Here is an 11,347-nt window from a genome sequence, read left to right as displayed (position 1 = left end):
ACCAGAGTTACACTAAAAACACACTTGAAGAAAGCATTTGAAAAACAGTCGAAAACATGAAGGCCACCTTAATTTCATCAGAACAATTCTTTTGCAAAGTGTTTCTGAAGGCATACCAACGAATAGATGGCGTTCTTTTTTCAACAGTATGTAATGATAAAAGTAATTGCTTTGGAACCTTAAATTACAAGACGATAAGTGTCGCTAAGAGTCTTTGCACGGTATATTACGCCAGAAATATAAATCAGTACCAAGAATCTTCCTTTCCTAACATCTTAGCCAAGCATGCAAAAATCTATTGGAACTAACCTGAGAGCAAGTCGGGAAGTCAGTAAGTAACATCAAGCTGTCCCCATACAAGTAAAGTTACAAAGAAAAATGAACAGAGAAAGCCCTGCATATAAAGGGACACTGAGAACAGATAGAAGTTGGTCTGCACTGATAAGATACTGCATTTTGATCACAAAGTGACCGCTGTCACCAAAAGCAAAGCATTTATAAGCCAGAAATAACTAAAAAAACGCAATACAGGTGTCGCCACCACTGGTTGATTTCGCAACTAAAAGGTTCATGTCGACAGCGAATTTTGGGCGCAGATCCCGGAGGCTACACTACATCGCCATTCACTTCAAAATGGCGGCAACCCGTCTTTTCCGGTAAGGACATCCCTAATTTGAATCAGTTGGTGCGATGATATCTAAACTCTGACTTCCTCACCGATAAGTGTGTCTTTTACATCTGGACAAACATCACCATAGCCAGAAAGAGCCAAGATTCAATTTTTACTAAGAACAAAGATTGGATGAAGTTGTCCTCAATGTCCCTTAAAAATTCAATAAAAGATGTGGCAAGCTTGGACAAAATATAATTACCAACGATGTGAAATGCGGAAACAGAAACGCATGCACGCACGCATTTCTTGGATATAAACCTTGGGTATAAAATGAACGACTTTGCGGACTGGAAAGTATTACCTGAAATAAAAGTAGGCCCGTTTTGAATGCATGAGCAAGGCTTCTTTCGAGTTGAACAGTGCCATCTAATAGCTCTGAAGCCAGGTAGAAATACTTCGAAAGATTAGCTAGCAAACAGTGCGTAGAAACTAGTTAATCTTTGTTATGCTTTCTAAAACAGACTTCCCTTCCTGCCAGCATGAATCACAAGTTCAATGAATAGTGGAATTTTCTACGAAAAAGTTATTCCCTGAAAAGTGGAAAAAAAGTGAAACTGAATAAATTGGTTCAGGCTATATTTAGGCAATCCATAATGTGCATACAAATCAACAGGAAGCAATAAAATTTTGATCAACAAACAGCAAAACAGATGCTTGAAATGAAGGCTTCTTTCTCTTGGAGTGTACTGCAATCTCGTACAGGCGTAGCAAAAACAAGCACAAACACATGCATCACACCAAGCTACATGTAGCAAGACTCTCAAGGTCTTTGCATCATATCAATTTCTGAGCAGAAAGATGACAAAGTAAACTAGATATCATGCAGAACAGCATATTTTACCCCTTCTGTGCAAAAGCACTTAAAGAAAGAAAATAGTTCATATCTATACATCACTATATAGTAACAAATAGATTCAGTTAATAAATAAGAGACAGGAACACGTGAATCATGGAAGTAATGTATTAACTGGCAGCCAGGTGGCATGCATTGCATCTTCTCAAAATGAGCCTTCTCCTAGCTGCATTAAACTGCCGACTACTTAACCACAATAGGAAAGCGAGTAGCCAAAGTTCTAAAAACAACTAGAGTCAGCGTTTCCTGCAACAATAAGCAACCCTTGCTTCCAAATTCTTCCAGTGCAAGCTTCAAGTCAGGTAAATGCCCACAGCAAGCCTTGGACATAACGAAACAACAGGAAACAAGCAACCATAAAACGTAACGAAGTCAAGCAGAAAAGTGAACTGGAGATATTCAACAGCCTGCCTGCATATGAACGGCGCCAGGTGAACTGGCATTCTCCCAGCTTGTAACATCTAACAAGTCGGTTCCTACAAGCCTACAAGCTCCACTCCCTGACAGTGAAAACACAACGGCATGCGGAAGAAGACTGCCCCTCGGCGGAAGACCCAAAGAATACTTGAAAAATGCCAAGTTTTCTGCCTCCCTCATCAGTCTGCATAATTGGCGGCAAAGAGGGTGGGGGGTGAGGAGTTTCCAGGGTATACATACAGGCTTGTAGCAGAAGGAAACGGTTACTTCCCACAGTGCATGTATAGTATATGTACATGTATAACTTGTAGATTTGTTAGATATCAGTTATATATATATATTTTTTTTATTTGTCTCCTATGTACATTACAAAACTATGGCAATAATTACTTAGCTGTTGCTTTTTATTCTTAATGGCAGTTCCAACAATGGGATGTCAAAAGTAGCTTATAAAGGGAACGGGCTTTTACTTCTCATGGCAGCTAAATGGCAGGGTAGAGAGGTCGAGAATAAGGGGGTAGCAGCAGCAGCAGTTCCTAGACACACCTACACTACATACAACTCTCACGTCTCTGCTCTCCGTGTAGAGATGCAAGGCTGGAAAGGTGACAAGGAGGAGGGAGGTTCTAGAGCGCCATCTATGAGCTCACCCGAAAAGCTCGCAATCTCACCAGCGGGGGACCGAGACAGCACTCCCACTTTGAAAACCACTTTTGCAGCCAGCATGACGTCAACAATATATCATCATCATCATCATCATTGCTATCGTCACCAGAAGCGCGCATGGCAAAAAACAGAGAACAGTCCCTTTGCATTGTTTCCAGTGTCTTCCCTTCACTTTGCTTGTTTGACGATGTTACAATGAGCAACGAAAGCCTTTTTCATTCAACGACACCATGGATTCCAAACAGTCAGAAAACGAGACATGCAAGACAACACTGCTGATAAAAGAAAGATGAAAAAGAAATTCCTGCTCGATGATTAGATTCTCGCAAAAAGTCAAGAGCCAGCAAGTGTGTACGTCTGTGTGTGTGTGTCTACGCAGGTGCGCATTCTCCCAACGCCACTGGTTTGAGCACTGACACCTTGGTCTTCGACACACATGCAAATAGGTCACAACAGGGAAGGAACCAATCGAGGAACAAAACAAATACGAAAATTCAAAGAGAACAAGGAAGAGCATGCCAAGATGGCATATATATAGAATGTTACCTAGAAAGAAAGAGTGAATGTATAAACCATAAGCCAGTGAATAACAATTGGTCCAACAAGTTAAAACAAAAAAATGCGCAACCAAACACTGACCTACTTGAGGATACCTATTGGCACAGGACAAAGACGTTAACTGAGGTTTCCACCAGCAACATCCAAGAACAGACAGGCATTCGCTAACTTGAAGGCTTCTTCGACAAACCTCCAAGAATTGTAAAACGTTTGTTGTCAACAGTGAAAATGTTGTACTGTCCAAAAGGTGATGTTCATCAGTTTCCTTTTTTTTTTCTCGTATACACACGCACATATATACAAACACACACACATATATACAGTTAATTCATGCATTGAAAGTGCTTGCCTTTGTTGTGACACCAGCTTAGCCACAATGGCCATAGTAAAAAAGGAAAGAAAAAGGTATTGAGAAGGAACGGTAAAACAACCGACAAGCGCGACCTGCAAAAACACAAGGAGCAGGTGGCATGCACCATGAAAGCAAAGTCGATAAACTTTGCCGAGGTGACGACAGGTGAGCCGACAGAATAGGAGCAACGTCTCATGTCAACACGTTGCGAGACAGTGGCAGTGAGTCGGCGCCGCAATGTCCAGAGCACTCGAGAGGTCAAAGGAAAATGACCCACTGCAGGCTGAGACAGCACAGTGCACGCCAGTAATGGGGAGATGGGAGGGGAGGAGACGGTTAGGGATGAAGGGGGATGGGGCGCTGTAGAGTGCCGTGCTCCGAGAGAGAGGGATATCCCAAAAACTGGTGAGAGGAGATTGCACAAAATGTCTTGAGCAGGGGATGTGTGCAAGGCCTGGGTCCTAAACCATCAGGCCACATGAGGCTGGGTTCGCGGGAGGGTCAGTTCATGCAGCCAGGGAAGGCAGCCTGCCGCCGCTGGCAATACAAGGTGAACGGCTGGAAACGCTGAGGAGACTCATATTAGCACCAAGCGAAAGAACAAAGCCTGTGTGAACACACCACGGGGAGGCTACAAAAACGCTGGGAGTGAAAAAAAATTCTCTTTAAACGCGGCAAAGGAACCATTAAAAAAATCTCTCCAATACTGAAAGGTACGCTCATGAGTTATCATAATCTGCGGAAAGTTTCTAGACATGAAACAACTAAAGAAGACACAAGGAAGCAAGAGCAACGACTGCAGTGCTACATTAAGGAATGTCGCTCGAACATAAGATAACGGTGCAACCAAAGAGTAGCTAACAAGTGAGGGAGCTGCTAAACAGAGGTGGCACTCTCTACTCTAGCTGCGCTTATGTGACCCACAGAGGAGCTAATGGCATGCTGCTTTGACCCGGAACAATGCCTCTGGTGTTGGTGGGCATTTCGAAGGGAGCAGTGACCTCAGCACTGCCATCACCGAGCAGCGGGGCTCCTTGCACCCCAAAAGTGGCAGTGGCAATTCTTTGGCACATGGCCTCTATGTGAGCTAAAAAGGAAAGGAAAGACACCAAAAGCACTGACACCTCTTATCAAAAGTACCCCGGGTGTTCCATAATGCCATAATACTGTCCATTGTAGATGACTCCAATTTCCCTGAGCACCTCGCCGCGTAGCGTTGCTTTGATAGTCCAGTTGTGGACATCGGCACTCTCTCGCTCGCGCTCTAGTCGGTCCACGTCGACAATGCGTGAGCCCAGCCTCTCGAGAATGACGCCAATGTCTCTGATGGTGAGGTGCCGGTCCTGCTCTAGCGACAGTTGGTCCACCAGCAGCAGGTAGCGCTCGGTCAGCTGCTCCTCCTCACAGGCCGTGTTCTCCGTGTCCGACTCTGAGTCGTCGACAGCAGGTATACGTGCTTCCTCCGTCACCTCCAAGAAGCGGACGTGTTGCCCCTTGCCCGATGTCGCTGGTTGAGGTGGAGGCACCATCCGTTGCAAGCCCGATGTGCCGGGGAACGGACCGCCGCGTGGTGGGAACTCCTGGATGGGCGATGTCGCGACCGACTTGTTCACCTGGATTTGGTGGGAGCCATGGAGCGCGGCACAGTGGAAGTCGCACTCAGCGTGGTTGTGGTCGGGGCTTCCGGTCCCGTTGTTGCCGCTCGAGGAAGGGGCGGCACCCGTCGCCGAATCACGTGACCCTGCCCTGGGTGGCAGTGTGCGTGACTCGGGTCGGGGCCCCAGGCCTTCTAAAGTGAGCCGGGTTCGAGGAATGGCACCGGCGGCGCCTCCGTCCACGGCTCCGGCGGCTTGTGCCTCTTGCGAGGAAACTTCGACACGAAGCACTCCACCGGGCTCGGAGCCGGGTCCGCGGCGCCCCTGGCACCTTTCGTGCTGGTCCCAGTGGAGTACGACTGTGACGCGTCCCTTATTGTCCATGATCTTCCAGGAAGGCTGCAGGTCCATCAGTTCCAGGCTGGCGATGGCGTCGCACACGATGCGTGGTATTGCTGTGATGGCTGAAGTGGGGAGGCGGGGATGTGGGTTGGCAGAACAACCCAGCCAGAAATTTGGTAATGGGACAGAACTCTGCATATAGATTGCACTCAAGCAAAATGTAGTTAAAGTGCAGACCAATTGTTAGCTACTTGTACTTTCTTAGCTAAAGAATGCCACTACAAGCAGGTGCGATGTGTCCGAATATGTGGAAATATGAAAAATACTTTCACATTAGTAACTAAAAACTCATATTATTCAAGCATGATTAGTTTATGTAACAAGAATATATGCAAGTGAAAACTTCATGCATTGCAGTGGTGCAATAGTGCTAAAGATGGCTCTAAGGTTTTTTGAGTAAGAAAACTGACATATGCAAGCACTGACAAGTACTGAGAGAGCTATTATGGTTTTCACATCAGCAGGTGCACCAACTGTATGCAACTCTATTGGTGCACCTCTCCTAAGCGACATTTCAGACTGCTCACTCACACTTGCACGAATTGGGAGTTCCCCTCTGAATATCCATGCAACGTAGTTACCGCATATGGACAACTCACTAGCTTCTACTCCAGGCATTAACTCCACAGAAGGAAGTGGGTTTTCTTTACACAGGTTAACTCACAGACATCTTTCAGTTACCTGAGCAAGTTGTCAACTTCTAGCAGTTTCTGTAAAATGCAAGGCAAAACTGGAGCTAGACAAATCAGAATGCTTTTTTAACGGGCCAGTTTACTACCATCCCTTCGCTGCTTGTAGTCTTCGCACCCATATTTTGCAACAGATGCCATTTTAAGCATTCCTGCTTCTTGGCCAATATATGCCTTTCTGTTGACAGAGGAGACATACTTCCTACATACTTACAAAGCAATCTTCTTGAAAACTAGTTTCAAAAATCGCAGTGCTCTGCCATCTTTCCTTTGTTCAAACAAGCCTTCAGTTCCACAAGCTGTGAGTTAACTGACCATATTAGCCTTCTCCTTGAATGTCTGGCATTATTACGGTTGTAGAGGGGACATGGGGCTCAACAATGCTAAGTCATGCACTCAGTATGCCCCCATGAGGATGTGTGTGTGTGTGTGTTTGACAGCAAAAACAAAAGAAAACGTAAAAGCAAGTGAAACTTTATTGTCATCAGGTTACAAAATAACAACAAAACACAAGGAACTAAAGACAACAAACAAAATAACGAAGAATGCACTAAATGAGACTCAAGGAGACAAACAAAAGGTGATCATGCAGAATGCAAACACAAGAAATGCCTAACTCTGATAATGCAAAAAAAGCAAAAGTTTGCACTGTTTTAAAACATACAGGGAACATCCCACTTGTGTGTACTGTCAACAATATAGAAATGGTTTCTATAGACCTTTGCAGTAAGGGCTCCCTGGGCGCTGCCATATTGTTCACTGGACTGTCGTGAGCACCCCTCGCTAGTACGGTGGAAGTGGCGGCGGAACCGGTTTCCGACAGTCCAGAGAGGAGGCTTTTCGACAACTCCCTCGCCCGATGCAAAGGTCTATATGCATGCTCCAATGTAAAAAGCAGATTTGTGCTGTGTACTTAAATGGTGAAAAACTAAAAGCAGCAAGCCAGAATATGTCACAAAAAAAGTGAAAATGTGTAGGAAATCAAAAGTGAAAATCTAAGTGCTTAGGAACAAATACATCTGAGAAGATGCCCCACAGAAAATTCATGACAGAAGATGTATTGAAGTATAAATGGGACCTCACGAATGACATGAATGTATGAAATGCGAAAGCATTACGGAATACTGTGTGAGCTGAGATTGGCTGTTCTACTGATTATAGTAACTATGTTGGCATATACTCACACTTTAACACTTTAATGAACTGATAAGTAAAATAAGTACATCAGCATCAGACATAATGGGGAACACCCAGAATTCTGAAATCAAGCTTCTCCACAATGCATCGAACTCTCAACATACTGGAAATTTGACCCACCAAGCTGTTTAACTGCAACATCATGCAAATACAAAATTTTTGGCAGCACACCATGAGTTTTTATAGAGCCAGGCAGCCTCAAAACATGTGCTATATACATAACGACTATATGCTGCGTATTATGCTCCAAAAATTATTAGCGAAGAGAAATATTGCTGTCAACAAATCATGTCTAAGAGGTTTCTAAGGCGACTTCCACACAGTGCAAGTCATCATGGTCATTACAACATGCTTTGTAGAAAAGCTAGTTTTAAGAATTTCGAACATTCTCTACTGCTCTAGCTCTGTGTACTATGTGCATGCAAACCCTGATGAAAGAGAGACAAGCAGCAGTCATCAAGACGACACTCCTTACCTGCCCTCAATGCTTCCACACCGGGTGGCAGCCATTTTTCGTTGGGCTGGAGCATTAGGAAAACTGTGTCCCTTTCAGCTCGCTGGAAATAGTTTTCATCTTCCACTTCGGTGCCATCTGTTTCGAGTACGATCTTCAAGTCGAAAGGGTTGTTGTACCCTAACTTGGCTGCTCCTAGAGGGGAAAGTATGCACGTTCGAGTTATGAGCAGCTAAGGTGCACAAGAGTAACGCTTGTAATGAAAGTGGCGATGGGTAATACGCCTTACAGCAGCTACAGGCACTGAGATGAAAATGTATCAATAGTAGCAGCTGGAACTAGGAACTAGTGTAAACCACCGAGAGGCCAGAATGCGATGGTGCAAAAAGCTCGCAGGTATTTCTGCATAAGGGTCTTAACAATTAGTAATGATATTTGGACCTTACCTACCATACAGCACAGAAGTACATATAAAGGAATGAATGAATGAATGAATGAATGAATGAATGAATGAATGAATGAATGAATGAATGAATGAATGAATGATGACAGAGAGAAACCATTCATGAACAGCACACGACGACAGATTGTTTTGCTAAATGCAACTGAAAAGTTAACGTGTTCTGCCTTCCTTTCTGAACCTGCAGGAAGTTGGAAGGAATTTTTAACTAAAAAAAACTAATGGCATAGTCATCCTTAAACAAACACATTGGATGCCGACACACTTTACAGCTGCTGCTTATAAGCACTGTAAGGCGGGGACTCTATCAGTGCCAAGATTATGGCTTCTTAAGAAAAATTCAAATAATCTATTCATCAATATAAGCAAGAGAGCTGTCAAAAAAGCATTACCACAGCCAACTCCATGGAGTCAGTAAACACAGTGCACATACTTAGCTTGTATTGGAAAGCATCACAAAAACGGACTGCCCCAGAACAGAATAGCTTCGCAGAAGGAAATGAACAGTGAAGGCACAGCAAACTACTAACAGGAGAACTGGTTAACACAATTCAGTGAGCAATAAAGGAAATGCTCATAATAGGAATATAGCCAGAGAAAATAGCAACCCGACTTCAGCTTGTTGCAATCAGATGGACGTGCTCTAAAATCACTCTCATCCCAATTTTAGTACCAATTGATGCAAGAGCAGTCGCAGCAGATCCTATTAAAGGATTTCTATCCCAGAGTTAGCGAAAAAAATCCTACCGTTAACTTTGTTAACACTATAAGCCTACCGCAACCAATTATGCATGAGGATTGAACTAGTCTAATTTGTTTGCAGCAAACAGGAACTGAAGACAGGTTAAGGTGACGGTTATGAAGGCACAGTGAACAAACTAACTCTCGAACTGTAACTATGAGATCTGATTATAAAAGTGAGTCACCTTGAGTCACCACGAGACTGCTGCTACAGGCAGCTTGTACTTCACCTTCAAATAACTTGCACTTAGCCTGACTAATGTGCTAAGGACAAGGCAACCGTTGCCACTGGTGTGTTGTTTGAGAAGCTGAATTGCAAGACAGGCAAGATGCAACTCCAATATTCTCTCCCTTTTTCTTTGAGCTACACATGACATTTGCTTGTGAAAGCCCCATTTCTATGAACATGGGCATAGAAGCTATTCAAAACTATTTCTGTCGCCACGCGCAAACTGTGCCAACAGAAGTGCAAGGCAGAAGTGGGTAGCTGCACTTGTGGTGTTCTCCTACCAAGCTTTTGCACCCCCAGTGTGTTTAGCTTAAATTAGCAATTATCTAATTACACCTCCCACTGTTCTGTGTAAAAATGCGCAGTTTCTATAATGGTGTTGGCTTACAGAATAACAACGCATTTACAACGTCTTGTGTCCGTTGAGGTATCACTGTTGTTTCAACTGGCCTTTTCTTCTGAGCATAATGACGGGCTGCATTCATTAGAAAAATCTCTAACATGGTCAACGCTAACACACATCATGGTACTGCGCACACTATCAATTAGAAATGATCAAAGTTCCCTTCCTGCGCAACTTTTATACGTGAAATTTAAACAGAAACCTCTGCTTTTATTCATTGCTGCAAGTGGATCAGGGATAACTAACCACACAAGCAAAGCTGGCTCGCGTTTACGGAACCGAGCGACAACTCGCAAGTCTGACAAGCAGAAGGCGAAACCTAAACCAGTAACCAGGTGGTAGGATCAAGATAACTCAGCATGCAAGCTAAAAGGCCTCGCAAACTAACCTTTTGTTCGGAGTTCATCCAGAGACGATGCGACAACACACTTTCTTGTCTGTCGGTCACAGCTCCACACTTTGTGCGGTTTGCCTGCCAAATCCTGCAGTCGATTGCACAAGACAAGTCAGAACGGAAAACAAACTAAATTCCTTATACCTTAGCTTTTCTGTGATTAAATCTGGCTGTAACAAGTCGTTAAAGGCTCGTAAAAAACGGTTAGGAGCAGCGCGCGAACTACGGACGGGCTAGTCGCTGGACGCTGTACTATGCGTCATGACTGCGACACGACGGTGTGTGGTTTGTCAACGGCTGCATCGGATACGCGTGACAAGATCACTTAAGCGTGTCCTGCCGCATTAAAAGAAAAAATACTGCCCCTTTCAAACCGAAAAGAAGAACACGGACGGTCGAATTTCTGTCTTTTCGTCGCCGGTGACCGCGCATGGGAACCAGAGGTTGGCTCCAAAGGGCAAACTAGGACAACTGGGATCGGGCGGCCCCAGCGCCCATCGACCACTTCGCGTAGCCGATCCCTGCGTCCCGTGAGCTCGGCCAGCCGTGGTATTGCAGCCGATCCTTCCGTGGTCTAGTTATTTCCACCAGAAACTGCCCGGACGAAGCCTAACGTGGTCCCGTTTGACATCTGTCGGTTTTATGTTATGGGTGCTCCTCGGCTGGGCTTCTCCGGAGTGCGGCCGTACAGTAGGGAACCGGGTCAACTCACCTCTGTAGTCATTATAGTCGACTTGCGCAGCTAATTCCAGCCGCTGGGTCCCGCCTTCCACTGATCTCTCGCCATTTCGCAGAGAATCGAGATATTCCAGCGAAAAGATGCACAGCCCTTTGACTCCCACACCATCCGCCTCGCTTGGCTGTTTGCTTTGTGAACCTGCTGCCCCGCTTTTGTTTTGGTTTTGTCGTTATTGTTATGCAATTCTTCAGTACTTCATTTCCCCTCCTTTCTAGCCAAGCACTCTCGTAAATAAGTATTTTTAAAAACAGGGAAAACTGTTAGAAGAGTGAAGAAATTACAAACATTAAAAACTGCACTCGGATACAGGCGGCACGGCTGTCGTTGACAAAATCCGCATGGCTTCTCCTTCGGTTTCCGTTTTGCGATTTTTTTGCGTGTTTCTCGCGTGTTCGCGCTGACGACGGGTTGCGCGTTGCTCGGGTTCGATGACTCTTGGTTTGTTTGATGCTGTGTGATGTTGTAACGTGGTGATTGTTAAGTGTGTGCCGAGTGTTCGGGAACGAGCACTCTGGTCTTCTGTGC

At 44.8% G+C, this 11,347-nt stretch overlaps 1 protein-coding gene across 1 annotated transcript; it reads right to left on the bottom strand.

Moving 5' to 3' along the window:
- Positions 1-4,642: 4,642 nt before the first annotated feature.
- Drep2 (DNA fragmentation factor-related protein 2) lies at positions 4,643-11,116 on the bottom strand. Its single transcript, XM_089573547.1, has 4 exons — positions 10,796-11,116; positions 10,078-10,171; positions 7,878-8,051; positions 4,643-5,578 (listed from the first exon to the last, which is right to left on the bottom strand). Exons 1-4 carry the CDS (start codon positions 10,805-10,807, stop codon positions 4,650-4,652), a joined length of 1,209 nt encoding a protein of 402 aa, XP_089429673.1. The 5' UTR covers positions 10,808-11,116; the 3' UTR covers positions 4,643-4,649.
- Positions 11,117-11,347: the final 231 nt, after the last annotated feature.

This window comes from Amblyomma mixtum, chromosome 2, assembly GCF_055824585.1.
Source record: "Amblyomma mixtum isolate Tamu chromosome 2, ASM5582458v1, whole genome shotgun sequence".
In the NCBI taxonomy this organism is placed as follows: domain Eukaryota; kingdom Metazoa; phylum Arthropoda; class Arachnida; order Ixodida; family Ixodidae; genus Amblyomma; species Amblyomma mixtum.
This window is presented reverse-complemented; position numbering and strand designations above follow the sequence as displayed.